We start from the raw sequence: 19946 nt of genomic DNA on the forward strand, positions 1-19946 counted from the left end.
CCTCCCCCACTGCACAATCACAACTCAACGACCGTTGACCAGTAACCAGTGTAATCGCACAAAACCACATCTCCAGTGACCCTCGGGCTGCTTCTCATCTCGTGTTTACACATTATAATATTATTATTATATTATATTATACACGCCGCGTAGGATACAACGAACATTTCTATTAATATTTTATTTCATTTTTCTTGAGCATTTCTTGTTTTCTTACGCATTAAAACGAGAATTATATCCATAGTCGTGAGGTCCTATGATCAGTGTCGTTTTCCTTAAAAAAATAAATAAAAAACACACACGCACACACTTATTAACCACTTTGTAACAAAATGCAAACGTATAAATTCTCATTAAGGTCTCCGCAGCACGGTGACGTGTTTACATATTATTCTTCGTGTTCGGTTAAGGCGCTCGTTAGCAATTGTTTTGGTTTTTTTTCTATCCTATCATTTCTAAATTAAGTGTACTCTAATGAGTGTTTTGATAAGTTCACGATTCTGTTTGTAAGTTATATACACCCATGCCAGTTGCCAACTGCGAGCGAACCGTTATTTCTAGAGAGGGTGATGGAAATGAAAATAATATATATATATAGGAAGGCTTGTCGTCTGATTTTGAAGTATTTTTCAGTGCCGCACGAACGTGTGCTGTTCTATGTATGATCATTAAATCTTTAAAAAATTTGACACAAATAAATATAAATAAATTTACGTTTTGTCAAAAGATTTTCGTTATCTGTTAAGATCTCAAACAAAAATGGAAAATTATGTTTCATACAATGTTAATAATAATTGTTAATATGATCTTAAATGTTAAATTTGTAAATAAAAAATGATTACTGGATAATTATTTAATTAATACACTATAATAATAGGTACTGTAATCAAATTAAATAATTTAGAATGTAAAATGTGCTTAAACTGTATATTATGCATCAAAACAACAATTCAAATTAAAACATTATTCACAGAAAGTAAGAAAAAAAGTACTTATATCTTCTAATTTCAAATTTCTATTTTCCCAAATTTGCTTGTATTAATTTTAACATCCGTAATTGTATAAAGCTACAATCGTATGTTATCAGAAAAAGGGTCATTAATTATTATGAAACACATTATTTTAATTTATGTTTGTGAATAATGCTAACCGATACAATTCATAAACGAACATAGTAAAAAGAGTAGAGCAATTTTTTTATAACATCAGAGTTTGATCATTTGGGATAATGCTCGTGCATCATATTTTGATGGTAACATAATATAATATAATCTATTGAATCTATTTACCTACGTTCTATTATAGACTATCCGTGTTGAACCGTCAAAACGGACTTTATCTGGAAGAAACGTTATACGACTTCAACAACAACAATATTATACACAACACACATAATAATATAATGTACAATGCATACGTATAGTTTTCTCGCGACGCCTACTTCCTGTGCACGTCCGTCTACACTCTATATATTGACGTCATGTCGAAACGGACTGTTATATTTCTATTATTCCGCCCAAACACGCCTTATACTACTGCGTGCAGTCGCCTGCGCTGTTCGAGGGGAGACGGTGACGATGATGACGACGACGAGAAGGACGAGGAAGAGCTGAAGATATATACTCACGTTTTGGCAAAACTTCCCTATCGCAGGCGAATTGTATACGCGTAATGTTATCAAGGGGGTTGTGGGGAGGAGGATGAGCGTTTGCGGAGAGATCGAACTGCCGGATAACCGGCGCAGCAGCTAGTAGCTAGTATATACGCGAGCGTCTTCCGAGAATGACCCTCTTAATTTATCGGCCAAGCAGCCCCGAGGAGTAGTGCCAAATTGAACGATGTCCACGAAACAAACGATAAGAACTCTTTCCCCCCTAGTCTCTCTCCGTGTCCTTGCAGTTTCTAGCGCGATACCCTATATCGTCGAGATCCCCCCTACCTCAACTCTCGAAGTTTTTCGCGAATCGTGCGCGTCCGAGAGTACATATCTACCTGTGTATTATAATTTTAGGTATCTGGTGCCTATGCTTTAATATTATTAAAGTAAAACGACAGACACGAATAAGACCACCTGTACGCGTCTAAAAAATCGTTAAATCATGGAAGTTAATATAAACCCAGTCTTCTTAATTTAATATACAGTATTGTATCTGAATTAGTATTCAAAGACTTTTAACTGTCATTGCAACAATTCCCATAACTAATATAATGCGTACCTACTCTGAAAAGATCATTTTCATCGCAGCTTAAAAGACTAGATTTAACTACCTGTGATCTGTAACGGGAGAAGAGATAATGCTTTACCTAATACTTATTATTGCCGGAAAAAAATAGTTGACGAGTACCTATATTCTAGGCGTATTCAATTATTATAAATTGTATTTAGTACATTTTGTATATGTATCAACAATACTTACTATTAATTGTATGTATTTAAAATTATTATAATATCTGTTATTTTGTTTTGCGAACAAATCGCATACCACAATTATACGCGCATGCAATTGACTTATTTATATATTATAGGACCTAATTATATATAATATTATTATGTTGAAATACTTATTAGAACTTTAAATGTGTTCGAGCCTACTCCCTCCCCCTCTAAATTTGATTTTTCTGAATAAGTCACAATATAATACCATATGATCACTCGGGCCCACGAGTGTGTCGCATTATCATAACTGACGATTATAAATATTGTCTGAGCTTCAAAACACAACTGGATGAATAGTTATAAACCGTGCAGTGTATATAACGGGCGTATAGTGCGCACTAAACGAGGACAATTTTTCGATGTGCGACATTTTTTCATCGCTCAGCACCAGTGCACCCCACTCACGTAAATTGCTTACACACACACACACGCTTACCTACGTGTACACTTTGTTCTATTACCAGTTTCCTATATGTCAACACGGTAGCTCGTAGCTGTCAGCCGTGATGGGTTCTGTTAAAAATTTAGATGGGAACAATCAACGCCGCGGCCTCCGGTTATATTATATTATTACTATTACGTTGAGTATAAATATATTACTAGGTATGTATAGTGGTTAAAAACATCGGCGTCGTACATATAAGTTGTTTTAACGTACATATATCATATTATGTGTATATATGCATATTATGCTATATATATATATATATATATATATATATATATGTTAATCCTTTGTGTTACATTATATTATACACATATTATAGGATTGGACCACCACGATTTTATAATATACTGTATTTTCATATTGGGGCGACCAAAAATAATAATAATTTTCGTTGGAACGTGTGAAATTCCACTATTCGCCAAGCATATAAAAATTACAATGTCGGTAACCGCATTATTGGTATACTATCTGGCAGGCATGCATAAAATAATATTAATAAAAATAGTAGGTAGGTCCTACTAAATATAAATTGCGTATATAGGTAGGTTCGGGGTTTTAATAACGATTATAATTATTCATTGAACTGCACGTTTTATGCGAGGAATTAATCAAGAAATTTGGATAAATACGTTACAATAAAATGTTATGCGATACCTACCTACCTGTGGGATAACCTATTCTCATAAGAATGACGAGAAAAGGCAATCATTCATTTTGGCTAAATAATAATTAACAATCATCAAAGAAATCAAAAATATCTTTAAAGGAATTTTAATTACCTATAATATGACCAGGTATTTAAAAAAAAAAAAATGTGTATTACGCTTATTGCGAGTTTAAAAACAATTTTGAACGGTAATTATCACTACCATCAACTGTTAACGCAGTGATTAATGAAAATGTTTAAAGACCGCTTAGCAAAATATACGACCGGTTTATTATACCATAGTCTCCAATATTGAATTATTAAAACATGATATTATTAAAAAGTTCGAATTAATATCAGTTATTTTTTTATGTAACTTATAAGGTATGCGTGTATAACTTGACGTATATATAATATCATTATATTATATCAATTTTCATTAATTTTACATAGCGTTTCGCGGATACTAGGTTTATTATTATACCGTTTTATTAACTTATTTCATTAATTTGACGCTTCGCGATGAAGTACAGTTTTTGGCAAACGCGAATCACGAGGACCGGCAGAAAAGCAATTTCATTACTTGGATGAAAAACTTTTTGCTATCCGATTTCTAGTTAATGTATATAACTTTGACATTTCTATTGGATAAGATTTCCGATTATCGAATTCCCAATATTTGAGAAGACTTTGTTTAGTGACAAAGAAGACGTCGCGTCGTATTATTATACATCTGAATGTAATTCCAATCCGATGCCAATACAATATAATATCATATTATATTATTGCGATATTCTATTATATCTGATTACCTATATAACGTAATCGTTTTACAGACTTTTGTTGCATACGCTAAGCCTACTTTGAAGGTTCTGATCGCGAATACGACGTATGTACGCAAACGTATATAGACACCGCGATCGTTAAAAAACATATTTTCTTCGAAAATAATTGGCCACAGAGACCGGTATCAATTGAATTGGCGGCTGCCTGCTAGTATTGACTTACATTCACTTCAGTAGCTCTAGAATCACGATTGTGCTCGATCGTTATCGATACCTTTTGATCAACACGAGAGCGTTTGTAACATTGTCAAACCAACGTCACAATATTGTGAGAACGCGATCGAAAATATACCGACAAAGTCACCATTGTTAACAAAAAAAGAATACATAATATATATATATATATATATATATTATATAGGTACCGACCTATACCTACCTATGTACATAAAATATAAATAAATTAAGTGATATATACTACATAATATATGTAGGTACTATAGTGTACTATCTACATATCATATAGTATTATACACGTTACTATCTCTTACGTAGAAACCGTTGTAAGATTCTTACGATTTATAGAAACATTTTTTTTTTTAAACTAAAACTCAGTTGATAATAAAGTTTGATAGTCAAAGGTAAATCATTATCATTATTATTATTTATTTTTTTAATATTGGAATTATTGATTTAAACTTATTTTTATTTATTACCTATAGGTACTGCAATATTCGTTTAATTTAAAAAAAAGTTTTGTTTCAACATTTTACGTGTATAATATAAAAACAGAGAAATTCAGAGCATTGGTACGGTAAAACCACAATAAGTATAAATTGAATTGAAATCTCGTAGAGCTATAAATTTAAAAAATAATACATATCATATACTTTTGATTTAATTTTCGGTTTTTAAAATAATTTTGAAAAAAATGGTTCCAGCAAGGTTTCAGTTTTATGACCTTTGAAAGGTGTAGTTATAGTTTAAAACTTTAAATAAATAAATTGTGATTGAAAAAAAATTAATTTTTCATACGCGCCGCAAAGAAACTATAGGTACCTATATATAATATATATATTTATATGTTTGGATCGATTTAAAACGAAAACGAAAAGTTATCTCGTCGATGGACGTGGACATTTTAATTATATTATTATATGCTCATTGCACATACGCCTATAATATTATCATATCATAGAAAAATATTTTGAACTGACGTAACAATCAACGGTCGTATTCGGAATCCAGTGATTTCGATAATATATTATATTTTTGTTTCGACTCGGTGTATATTATAGGCACCCGCTATTTCATCATAGGACGTATCGGAACTTGCACATATCGCCTACAACTCGCGTACCCATATAATAATAATTATTATTATTACTATAATACTGTATTTAATTTTCTGCACCGGCGTCCGACGTCCACCGTATAATTTTTTAAACCGGTCCGGAATTACATTTTGATTTCTCCTGACGAATGGCGTACAATATTATACCTAGCAGAGTGTACCTACGTGCATGCGCATCGCTGCTCGTGAAATCCGTATTAAAACGCAATAATAATAATAATATTACGAGGACTACCTGATTTTATAATGCCGATATCGAAAATCTGTGTGAAATGTCTTGGTAAAACACGTGATTATAATATTATTATTATCGACTCCTTATGTTTACGTCATGACAGCGATTAAACAGATCTGTTAGCAGCTGTCCCGAACTATTGCAGCGATATCGGTTTAAGGGCCCTACCGCAATGGTCAGTGACTACGATGGACACAATATAGTTCTTTGTTTATATTGCACGCTCAGTCACCGAAGTTTTGTAACAAGTTTAGTCCACATATACTACCTGATTTTAATTTTGTTCTCTGATAGTACGTAGTTTGGAGTTAAAATGATGCAATATTTAGGTAAGTAATATAATATGTTTTCGTTACCCACATTATATTGTTGTATATTTTAAACAGAGTACTCTATTAATAAAATCGAAAAGCCAAAGTGGATTTTCGGTATTCCGTTTTTCCACTACGACGTTAAAGAGACTTCCGCTTTTGATCCACCGTCTTGAATTAATTATTTCCGTTGTAATGTGTGCGTTAAGTACGTAGGATATGCACAAGGATACAGGAGAGCCACCCTATATGATGCGCCCACAGCTGTGCGCGTCTCGCCATGTGCGTCAACGTCCATTATGTAAATTCGTTGTCAAAGACGTATATTTTTTGTGTGCTATTATAATACCGTTGTACGCGCCTGCATTAATAAAATTATGATAATATCATACAGACGATATAGTTTAAAAAGAAATCAATTATTGGCAAATAAAATACTCTTGCGTAATATAGGAATTAATTAATATGTCAATTATAATTTCATTTTATTTGAATGGTGGCTTCGTTGAATATTTGAAGCCCTAACTAATAAAAATAAGTTTAAAAACAATTCGTTTAACGTTAAAAAAAAAAAAAATAAAATATTTTTAGAATAATATGTGACGGTTAAAGTGTGGCAATAGAGGAGAGACGTAACGAAAACATATATTTTTACTTTCGAAAATACAAATATCGACTAAGACGTTAACGCTTGTATGTGTGTTTTTCGTTAAAAAAAACTAAATCCCCTTATAAACTTGAGTAATATTTCTGTTGTCATAAACACAAAAGGCGTAAGTCAAAATGATCGTCTTATCGCGCAGCCTGCACGACGGACGGACTGCGGAACAATAATTTCTAAATCGAAGCAGTATTACGATCATAGCTAGGTTATTGTTTCGATGGGATTTTCTCGTGTATTCGACACGATCCGTAGTGGTAGTCGTCGAAAGTGTAATATAATTGTTATATAGGCATTTTCTAGTCACTACACACTGTCTATAATACTGTAAAGATAGTACAGGCATGTATTATTATATTTGATCACTCGAAATGCGGAAGTAGGGTTTTTCGGCTTTTTAGTATATTCAGATTTCCCGATCTGACAATAATAATGTAGTGACGAACGATTCTGGTCAACCCCTCGTCGTACACCCGGACGTTATTTAACGTACCTTATACTTATATATTAATTTCCAAAGACGACCGATTTTTTCGATTGATTCTAGAAAGTTGACATCGTCTAGTTCATATAGACACCGAGGGAAGTGCGATCAGAGCGTGTACAAAATCGATACATTTTCATATGGTCTGTGCCCGCATTCCTAAGTCTTATGGGTCTCTCTCTCTCGTCCCGCTACAGTAATTTGGATCATGTCACTCCTCGACGCAATAAATATAATAATATTATTAGTCTCAGGTCGTCGACGTTATCACACCGTCCAGAATCAGAACGATCACGATATGGGGATTTGTTTTTAATTTATTCAACGGTGTAACGCGCAGAAGATTATTATGGGCATTCGTGTTTTCCACGGTAAAAAGATTTACATTTATTTACATTTTCGTGTGGTGTTTGCTCAAGTCCTTATAACATAACCTCCGAAACATTCAGCTGTATTGCGTATTTGCCGAAAACGTTTGCGTACGAATATCGATTCTCGAAAAGCCGATGTATAACGGTTACATGACTATAGTCATATTTTAATATTCGTATATGCGTTTTAAGTTATGATAAAAGTAATGGAACCGCCCGATATTAATTGTGCCCCGCGAGACTTAACCGCACTATATTATTGTACCCCTACGTACATTTAAAGTTTATAAAAGCTTGTTATTAACAAACTGTTTGTTCAGTTTGTAATATATGCACGCCGAAATTAACGAAATTATAATCTGCTCACGAATTTCGCACTATATATTATACATGGCTATCGTTTAAAATTGAATAATTTAACTACGAAAATCACTTATTAGTAGGTAAGCTTATAATATATAGACGTGAGTATATAGGTAGTGACTCCCTTTTTAGTTCATATAGTTTCTTTTGCGTATTATAGTATATAATACTCAAAATTATAAGCATATTTTACCATACAATATTTTTTAGAATATAATATGATCCTCCCTTCATGAGACGGGTAATCAATAACCAATCGTAAGAATTTGGTGCACTCGCATTTAACGAGTAAATTTCTTTGAATAAAATAAATCAACAATATTATTTAAATGTATTTAAATTACACAGATAATCAGCTGAAGCTGTAACCAACGAATAAATTTAAAAACAATTGATTAAAAAATAAGTAAATATTACATATACGAACATATTATTGTGTTTTTACTTTCCTAAAAAGTACACTGAAACCGAATATCATGGTGTTGATGCTTGTCTTTGTATATTCCTTTAAAAATATACATGGTAAACTAGGGCGATTTTTTTGTAGTTTAACAGACATAAAAGTTAAAGTAATAATGTCATCAGCTCGCTTTAGAATATGTGCTATTAATTATTTAAACGTGCATATTGTGTAGTGCTTCGATCGTGTCGTCAATCCTGCGATTTTCCCGCGGGACAAGAAGACTATAAAATAAAATATATTATTAGCTACGACTCTGAAGTCCTTATCCTCGTACTCCGTATACACAGACTCTTCAACCCCCAACTTGAGACAAAAATCCCTGCGCAGGACTGCGATATAAATATTATTATTGTCTAGCAACCGTCGTCGTCCTTGAACTCTTATCTCCTGCGGGCCAAGTCTCGTCACAGGCAGTTATTATTATTATTATTATTACTATATTATTGTAGTGTTTAATATTTTATATAAATTATTATCCTACTGAAGTGTCACCTGGCGTGCCGTAAATCTAAGAGATCGCATAGTAATGTGTGTATTATGGTGGTTTACTTTTAGCTATCGCACGTGCGAGTTTCATGCTATATATTATAATATACTATTTACCTATTTGTTTCAATTTCCGTACAACAATAACAACAATCATTATTAATTATTATTATAGAAATATTTAGACTGTCTTGCAGCTCCGCGCGGATATCATGTGCTATTTTTTTACGGTCATATTTTTATCACTGGTACTCGGTATTGATTTAGCAATTAATTATTTTAGAAATGCCGACAAAACGATTGGTGAAAAACCATATAGTTTTCGTAAGAAATACTTTTTTTTATGTTTTATAGAAAGTTTAACTGATCTTATAATTGTTAGCTCCAACGTCCTGCAGTTGTATAGAGAACATAGGCGTGTCCAGACCTCATCCGAAGATCGTGCAAAACAGTGGCATATCCAGAGGATGTGTTACTGTACCACCCAAAAAAAAAAAAAATAAAATAAAATTAGATTAAGGTTTGGGGATATAACCCCCAAACTTTAAAATAATCTGTATCATCTGATAATAATTAAAGCAGTTTTACTTTTTTTATTAGGAATAAAAAACAATATAAACACTATTCCTTTTATCAGATAAATAAATAACTACTTAGGTACCTAGGTTATATAAAATTGTATTTAGTAATTAAAAAAAATAATTTTAATACTAATAATACTTTTTACAAATGTACAAAAACTGAATACGAAATTAGAAACTTAGAAAAAAAAGTTTATATTATGCACCGCAATTTTTAATCTACCTACCTAAGTTGGATCAAATTTCGCTGGTCATGCCTGTGCATAACAGGCATGACCTGTAGATACGTGATTTCAGAAAATAGAAAATAACCAGTTGAATTACCATTTTCGTATCAGAAAAGTGTAACTGAGTATTAACTATTTTACAAGTTTTTTTAAAATTCATTCAAAGTCCTACCTCAAAAAAGTATCTCAATTTGCGAATTATTTAGTTACCTAATAACAAATTCCATCAAAAAAGTAGTGGCCAAACATTCAGCAGAACCAAGTTTGACTACAAACGCACGTGAGTCACTTCGTCCGCACGTATCAACAACAATATTGCTATTCGTCCTATCATATTTTGTTTTCAACCGTATATTTGGCAGTTTTACGATAGTCGGCGCGATATAACTTCACATACCTACATATATTTTCTTAAACTATTGTTTTCACATCAAAGGTTAATCATGGACCCCAGTGTGTCCATAATTGTTGGTGAAAATTTAACGATAACTACATCAGCTGATAGATAATACATTCCTACATAATGTGATTATCACAAAATTATTATTTCTATATATTTTTTCCATCGTAGGTACATATACAGTATATACTGTCCTGTAACGATATCTCTGTCCATTATAATAAGTACCTACCTAGGTAGGTATATTATGTACAGGAGGCAATATCCGTACAGAATATCTTACACATGGCATGTGTGCAATTATCCAATTATCGGTACTCAGAAACGACGGAAATCGCATGCGATTTTTACGCCGTACGAGAACCGCATTCGATTTGGTACCGATCGAAGAACTGGATTTTCGGACGGACAACCATAATTGTCTTCAGAGTCGGGTACCGAACTATTTGCGTCAATCAATGTACCTACCTTGATCACGAGACCTTAATTCGTCCGCGCTCTAAGACATTATTATAATAATATCACGTATATATATAATAATAGGTAGGTGGTAAAATTTACGAAAACAATGTCTAAAGAACACGTTTTACACTGTTGTCGTATAATAATGTGCTTCGTAAAAAAATCATATTTTTCACATTCTTGTATGATTTATTTATTTCGCGTCATTTAACGACGGGCATAAAATATAATTTCATGCAATTTCCATTTTATGTACCTATTTTTATGTTACGCGCATGGTGTTTAATATTCACTTAAATGCAAGTGAGTGAAATTAGTATAATAAAACTGTACATTAATAAACCATTTCATAAAATGTAGGTACGTAGTTAAATTATACCTGTGAACTCAGCATTCAGCTTCGGGGTTTTAAATCGGTAGGTAATTGATTTTTACAAAGAATTAATTACTTATAACACCATAAGTAAAATATTTTTAAATTAATAAAAATATGGATTAATAACACGTAGGTACGTGTTATTATATTTTATTGTCATGAATAATTCATAGACTTTAGAAGAAAAAAAATGTTTTATGTGGGTATTTCATGGAAATTTTGAACTTTTAGACTACTATCGTGGTACTCAACTGCCACCACGGTATGAAACTTAAAATAAATTGATGATGCATTTTCGATTTCAGTACGCTTATAAACCGTGTGTTCTACAATTTGTGAACATTTTTAATATGCAGCTGTCTTATTAAATTGTACTTTCTTCTAATAATTTAATTTTTTTTTAACCAGAGCTTATTTGAAACGAGTTTTGTCCGACGAGACTTGCTTACAATTTCCACGAAAACTATTTTGACAATTTAAAAAAATTTAATAGCGTTCAATTCGCTTTAAATTAAATTCAGCTGACTTCCTGGAATCAAATGTATCATAATATGCAATATGCATTCCTTTACAGTAATTATTTTATATGGATATACTTATACAACTTTATGATCATATTATGAGTCATGACTGCATTTGTTTCGTGATTAAACGCACAGGGTTAATTTATACTAAAATAATAAACTATGGGCGCTTCTTTAACCAAAGAATACCAACATAATAATATAATCTCTGCTAGTTTTTATATTTTTCAAAAAAATAACCAATATAAAAACGTAAACATTTTGATTTATCAAAAATATTGTGATATAAAAACTATTATTTTGAAAACCCAACAATTTACTATTATAATAATTTTTATATAATATAATATAATTAGTTAAAATCATCTGAACTCTATGGTTCTTTTTTGAGTTATTTCGTAAACGACCTTGATTTTGAAGCAATCCGATTAAGAATCTGAACAGGAATATTGGGATGGTTATTAAAACACACCAATAATTGCAGATTTCCTGTTTCTTTAGATCATTTTTTTTTTAAATCCATGCTAGCGTCTTTTATCGCAACAGATTTTATTTGTAATTAAAACAAAAAATGCATTGTTGTTGTTTTTTTTTTTTTTGACCACATGGTATACGGATTCAACGAACCAGAAAATAAACGATTGAAATGTATCTTAACATGGAGAAAATAATAATTAAATTTATGTTTTCACACATATAATATATAGTATTATTAGGTACACCGTATATCAAATTGTGTATTTTAAATAAGATACCAACAGGTGGTGAGGCCGCGTAAATCTGATTTATAAATTGATTTATATAGTAGTATTGAACAAAGCATAGAATACAAAAACTATTATTGTTGTAGTATTAAATATTTTCTATAAAAAAAAAATATCTACTATATTATTTACCAATATATCCCATATTATGTAAATGATTATTATGGTAGTTATAAATGATTATTGTATACAATTTAGTACATCCGCGCTACTAATAGGGTGGGTCACGGGACACATACCTCGTAAATACGCCCTTGGGCCTGACTATTATAATTGTTGTACAATAATGATAACAATAACGCGTATAACCTCTGTCGGGGGGAAGTTTTTCCAAATGTAAGCTCGCGAGAAATTTTGAACCGACAACGATACATTATAATACTTTACACGCACCCCGATCGCATAATATCGCGGAACGACTAAAATCCGTGTACCTATAAAATATATTATGGTACCTACCTACGCATAATAATTATAATATTAAATTCGTCCGTACAGAAACCGGAAAACGATTTGACCGGTCCGTCGTGTCGACGGCAAAGCGAAAACGCTGTTTTACGGCGCCGCGATGTTCATGCTCTAATATTATAAGCGAGTGTAAAAAAACTAATTGAAATAGCATAATATTTTATTATAGTTACACGTCAGTGCGTGGACGCGTTTCTTTGCCATGGCACCATCACTATATACTTAGTGTAAGGTCGGGTGTCCCGTCATCTCATCGTAAATAATTTACCACATGACATTTTACGGCAAATATGATTGATCGCAAGATTTTTCATGGCAATTAAAATTAACTGGGTACATAGAAACAATATTTATCGCAACTTATAACATATTATAGTTGCTATTTTCTTATTAATAGCTACAAAATGCATAATTAATTAAAAATACAATAATAATAATAGGTATAATAATTATAATAAAAATAACTGTACTGACTTACAAATTTACAATAGTATATATTACATATAATTATCTGTATAATAATTATACGTTTAAAATTATTTTAAACGTAAGAAATTGCATGGTTATAATATCTGCCTATAAAGTCCATAGACATTCTTTTAGTTTAGGTCCATGCCATTTACCCACATTCCTCAAAAACTTAAGCTAACAATGTCGAAAATGCATTGCCAATAATGTCAGCGAATTACAAAAATAGATTAATAAACTATTACCATAGCATAGTTTATAATAATTATACACTATATTATGGTATACCTAAGTTATTATTAACCCAAAAGAAAGATAGCGACTAATAAAAACTAATAACTCAGCTGATCAATTGATTGGTGATTTACGATCAATAGTCGTAAATAGTCTTACGATAAATTTATCTTTGCGATCAATATTGTAGTTTGGTATTACGTCGCATGATTGCGCGATTGATTATCGTGCGGTGAATTATTTACGATCGTCCGTCGGCGTCCGTACTGGTTGTTAAGCAAAATATAAAGTAACCATCAGCACGCGTAGTCAGGGCGAGCTAGGTTAATTTCTACTGTTTATCCGAAACAACATTTTGAATGTTAAGAGGTGTTCACAACTGTCTGTGTCATGTCGTGTGAATTATGAATTCAATGCGTTCTTCGGAGGCGTCCCAAATCAGGACGTTACTTACTACGCAATCATAAATTTTACCATGGTTATCTTACTTTTACATAGTTCATGTTGTAGGCACATTTGCTCCGTTTGTTTTGTCAGGACTCGGGACATAATACGTTCAATAATCATTAATTACGATCGACAGAAGACAAGAATATAAATTAAATTAAATTAAATATTTAAAACTTTTTCTTATCAAAATAATATAATCGATAACAGTAAACTACACTACCACGGCGTGAACATTGTGACCAATATGATCAAAAGTTGAATATATTCAACTTCACGGTATTCACGGTGCCGTGTTGGTCGACACGATCATATTTTTGCAATCATATTTTGGTAAACCAATCAGAAAAATGTATTTTGCATGATACGACACGGGCAGTTGTGAACTCCCCTTAAGTTTTATATTATTGAAATTGAATGAAAATGTTCCGAACACGCATTTGGCCGAATCGAGCGTCATCCATGACGTCATATAATTATGATAATGATTTGGTGTAAACATTTTTCCAGGCTATTAACGCGGTTCGTTTGCATAAAAAATGGGCCTTACAGCGTGTCGGCTCGGTGGCTTATCGAAATGTGTATGCCTATATCGACCGATATGACCGTATACCGCATACGCGGTAAATAGATTTCATTGCACAGTCAGCTTACCGTGCACGCTCAGCGATGCATCGACCTTGTTCGCGTTTCCTGTTTTTAGTTCCGCGCTGGCCTATCGGTTCCCGCCGCAGTCGGCCCTCGTGCAGATCGGTCTGCACAAACGCGGTTCTTCTGTTTTCATTTCCGTTCCCGATAAACGATATTATAATATACTAATAATAAATTCACTACGGATCCGCTCAATATGATTACTTTTCGATAGTCAACTCAACATTATTTTAAATCGTTTGCTCATAATAATTAGTATGAGGTGAAAGACGTGTGCCGATGTGCAGTCTGTACGCTCAGCAGTGTTTTTTTAACCTTCGTCGGTTATTTGCTTACCACGTTTGGGTTTCAGCGATTTTTTAGCGATAATTTCGCGTTACCCAGCCATATCAGGAAATCGAAGTCTCGTTCGATCGTTCCTAATAAATAATGTACAGTGCGTCCTTATACATAATATTAAACAGTGTTTTTTATTTAACAGATATTTTGCATAAAATATTATGTATTCAATAATCGATTTCGTTTAGTTTATTATTATACATGTCATTTTCAGGACCATATTTGAATTATTTTAATGCCGTGATTATAATATTACTGTCACGAGTATTTTCCGCAAGCGATTCAGCGGCACAGTTTCGATTTGACTGCTTCAGACGAATTTAATTCGACTACATATTTTATTGTACACAAAATAATATGTTTTAAAATATTTGTCTAGTCTGGTCAAACGATGATATAGTTATAGTCGAATGTTTAATATATTAATTAATTTTTTAATAATAATATTTAATTGTTCATTCGTGTGAAAACACGACATCTTCTAACGAACTTTGTTTTTCGATAATCGTACACGACATTTAATTATTTCAATCTTGAAAACGTTGTAGGGTAAGTTTACACGTTTTAAGTTTGTATGCAATTATTCCGTAAAATGGAATAATTATAGTCTATAGACAGTTATTATATTAATAATATTGTATGAAACACCTTCCTGTATTATTTAATATTAGTTAATTAATTTGTGCGAAATTATGTTAAATTAAAGAAATAATTATTTTAATATCTTAAGTTTGTATTCCTAAACATATTAATGAGTACCATGTGTATGTTACGTTAATTTAAAAACATTTAATAATTATTAATTGCATTGTACAAAATTACAGGATGGTAAGTTCTACTAATTCTCCTAGTTGATTTTTTATGTACAGCATAAACGAATACTCAGTGAGTCACTGATTTTCCCAAAAATTTGGCGTTATGAAAAAAAGCTTTAATAACAAAGTAAGTAAATTGAAAAAAAACCAACATAAAAACACAATTTTGACTTGTTGGTTGATAATACACTAAGCTACCAACTGGAGCAAATGCAAGAAATTATATTGATTAAAATATTATACTATTCCATATTTGTGTGATCAAATAAATAATATAAAAAAGTGCACCAAATTATATCAATTTAACTTAGAAGAAACTCAGATAATATGTTACATTACCTTACATTTTGTTAAATCATATATACAAAATCGTTAATTGTTTCGTAAGAATTATGGTTTACTTAAAAATAAATAATTAGGTACTTAATTTCTTAAAAACTCGTGCCAATAGATTAATTGGAAACATGTATATTCTGTTACGTTCTTTTAAAAACATAGCATACACTATAAAATGGGAAGCCAATGTGTATGTATATGTTGATACAGATGAGTGACAAACTAGTAAACCACGGTTTTTGCCAAAAATGTAATGTGATATAAAAATCAATTCAATAATAATTATCTAAGGAAATTTTATTTTATCAAAAAACATTTTATTATATCCATTTATTAGTTATAATATTATAGTTTGGTTCAAGTACATTGAAGTACGTTGAGGTACACCGATTTACAACGATAATCTTTATTGGAGAAAATTAATTCCAATGTATAATATATTCAATCACACTGTCTACTCACATTTATAATCGTTTATGACAGGTACCTACCAATAATAGGATTATAATACATTAATTTTATTTATAATACATAATTAATATTATATGTCATAGGTAATAATATAATAATAATGGAGTCAATTACTTAATCTTTTTTTTTTTTTTATAAAGTATTCCTGACAGTCAGGTAACCTTTTGATTGGTTGTTTTTTGCGGCCTTACATTTTATAATACATAACATTATTTACAAAAATTTACATTGACATATAAAATGGTACTTATGATAGAATAATAAAGATGATAACATAATATTTATTTTTTTTTTAAACTAATGCTTGGTAAGTGCGGACATTATGGGGACAGTCCACTTAAATTACTCCAAACGATGTTGGCACATGACACATGTATCATATGCATCATCTCTGCTGAGAAATTCGGGCAATGAATCCTCCTCGCAGCCGTCTAAAAATGAATTACAATACATACAAATACAATCAATCGATATGAACACGTCATAGTAGTATAATATAAATATATTAGAGGTACCTAATAGGTTTGATATGAATTTATATTTTGCGCACAGTTAATAGTTATTAATTATTATTATAACTAAAAAATCTATAGTCAATATTATAGTAAATATTTATATGTTTGATGGTTAAGCTCCCACCTCCCACCAATGTGTCTGCATCTCTATATTTATATGTATGTATATTGTATGTATATTGTATGTATATATATATATTATATATAATATATATGTGAAAAGTGTGGTCTGTGTCTGTGTAATTTTTTTTTTTTATAAGGAATATACAATCTGTACCCTGAGGCACAATAAGAATATGGGCTAAATTACAGTGACATTGCCACATTGGAAAAAAAATACGCTGTTGGAAGAAGCCACCCAGTAATGACACTTCTTATTGACTTGTGTGTAATTATTAAATGAATTATTACAATATTATTTACATTATCCCGAATCTTGAGCCTTTCTAAACTGTCACAGATATAATAAAGGTATTGCAGCAATAAACGAGGACATTTTATCGTCAGATTAAGAATTTAAGATCAATGTTTTTACGTCATTGCTCTGTTGAATTTCACATTTCCACCTAAGTATTTTTTTCAAGTCGGTTATAGCTTATAACAATCCAATAGGTACCCATCCTATCTTGCCTTTCATACCGCGCACACTCGAACACTTTCAAATATAGAAATAAAAGTGAAATACACAATTATTAGGTATATATCTAAATATGTATTATAATATTATCGATGATAAATATATTGTATAATTCGTTGTTAAATATAATACACACCATTGAGCTCTAACCGCACTCAGACAGCAGTATACATTTTGTAATGATAATATTATAATATTTTATTGTAATACTTATGTTATAATTATGAATAATATTTTTGAACAAAAAATTTCTGTCTGAGCGCGATTGTCGTATTTTCTCTTAGGTAGGTAAAAATGTTACCAAAGAATTCTCGATGACTTAATCGCCGTCTCTGTAGATTCCGGTGGTCTCGTAGCTACTGCTACCGTCGCTGATACTAGTATTAGTACTGCTACTAATACAGCTACTGCTACTGTCGCTGCAACTGTCGCTGTAACCGTCGCTGCTACTGTCGCTGTAACCGTCGCTGCTACTGTCGCTGTAACCGTCGCTGCTACTGTCGCTGTAACCGTCGCTGCTACTGTCGCTGTAACCGTCGCTGCTACTGTCGCTGTAACCGTCGCTGCTACTGTCGCTGTAACCGTCGCTGCTACTGTCGCTGTAACCGTCGCTGCTACTGTCGCTGCTACTGTCGCTGTTACTGTCGCTGTTACTATCGCAGTTACTGTCGCAGTTACTGTCGCAGTTACTGTCGCAGTTACTGTCGCAGTTACTGTCGCAGTTACTGTCGCAGTTACTGTCGCTGTTACTGTCGCTGTTACTGTCGCTGTTACTGTCGCTACTACTGTCGCTGCTACTGTCTGTGGCTTGATCTTCGGTATCATCTTCGTCAGTCGATGTTTCCGAGTTTGTCTAATAGAATTTTAAATATTGAATTAGACAAGCGAATCAGAAGGAGCCTGGAGCTACTGTACTATTGTAATCACTAGGGTTTGTCAAAAGCTAAGACTTCAAAACAAAAAATAAATACCTTAACAAATATTTTGTTCTGGTTCCGGATAGGAAGACAAAGTACTCTGACCACGCGGAATTTATCTATAAAATTATTAAGAACATGATATTATTAAATATTTATATTATATGAAAGGGAAACACAATGACGTATTATTATGATCAAAACCCCGCAAACGTTGTGTTATACATTTTAGACAGTTCGAAATTTCGATTGATTCTCTGTTGATTTGCAAACTTGTTCAATGGAAATTATAAGAATCTCGACCATCGAGAATTTCGTATCATCGTAGTTTGAGTTATGAAAATTAATGTACGGAATGAAAAGGATGCATCCAAATTGAGATTTGAATTTAAAATTGTTAAAATAAATTATTAGAATTTCACAAATGATGACATAATACAAATATAGAAAAATTAATGTCAAGAAAAAACATTAAAAATTTAAAAAATCAAAATATATAAAAATACATAATACTATATCATTATAGATTATAAATAAAAAGAAAATATTGTTTAAAAAATCACATTTGTCTTAAATGTATAGGTACAACATTCATTTTTGGTATCGGTAATATAGATAACATTTCTATTACCTATATTATTTGTAAATTATAATAATTTATATTTTTTTATGGTAAAGAAACTAAAAAAAAATAAACATTAAAAAACATTTTTACCCTCCATATCTTTGGTCTAAATAGTTCATAGACAATCCTAAGAATGTTCAAATGGTAAGAGAAATGTTAGTATAGTGAAGTACTCGTCAAGAAAATTAGGATCCCAACTAGTTTAGTACCTAACATATACCTGGACCCAACTATAGTGTAGTGCCTGCGAGTAGTCCCTTATATTGGCCTAGTACTTCGGACCCAACTCGGATGAAAACGTGTACCTGTAATAAGGACAAGAATGGACAATTTTTTGTCATCGTCTGTTCGGTAAGCACTGAGTACCTACACGACGTACGAAATCAACAATTTTATTATTTCGTTGTTATCTTTCTTCTCCTCAACCACCGAGCTGTGTATTACAACTATTATAAGCATCAAACTGTTTCACACTACACGCAACGTCCACCAGTAGATTTTTCTGTAAACAATTTTCGAAGACATAATCATATTTTAACCATTCTTTTATTTCTTCATATTTTAGTTTCCCATTGTCGGTTTACTTTTCTGTGCCCTGGTGACTGGTATAATAGATCTAGCAATAGGAGTTCGTTAAGTACGGTA

General features: G+C 31.8%; 2 protein-coding genes across 5 annotated transcripts in view; one reads left to right on the forward strand and one right to left on the reverse strand.

The window, feature by feature from the left end:
- LOC100168581 (monocarboxylate transporter 2) overlaps positions 1 to 19946 on the forward strand; it is a 374360-nt gene that overhangs the window by 291833 nt on the left and 62581 nt on the right. The window lies entirely within an intron of this gene.
- LOC115034329 (platelet binding protein GspB) lies at positions 15714 to 19102 on the reverse strand. Its single transcript, XM_029490972.1, has one exon. The coding sequence runs from the start codon at positions 18582 to 18584 to the stop codon at positions 18057 to 18059; it is 528 nt and encodes a 175-aa protein (XP_029346832.1). The 5' UTR covers positions 18585 to 19102; the 3' UTR covers positions 15714 to 18056.

This window comes from Acyrthosiphon pisum, chromosome A2, assembly GCF_005508785.2.
Source record: "Acyrthosiphon pisum isolate AL4f chromosome A2, pea_aphid_22Mar2018_4r6ur, whole genome shotgun sequence".
Classification (NCBI taxonomy): Eukaryota; Metazoa; Arthropoda; class Insecta; order Hemiptera; family Aphididae; genus Acyrthosiphon; species Acyrthosiphon pisum.

Coding starts and splice junctions, on each gene's coding strand:
- LOC115034329 (XM_029490972.1), bottom strand. CDS start 18,584: ATGATACCGAAGATCAAGCCACAGACAGTAGCAGCGACAGTAGTAGCG.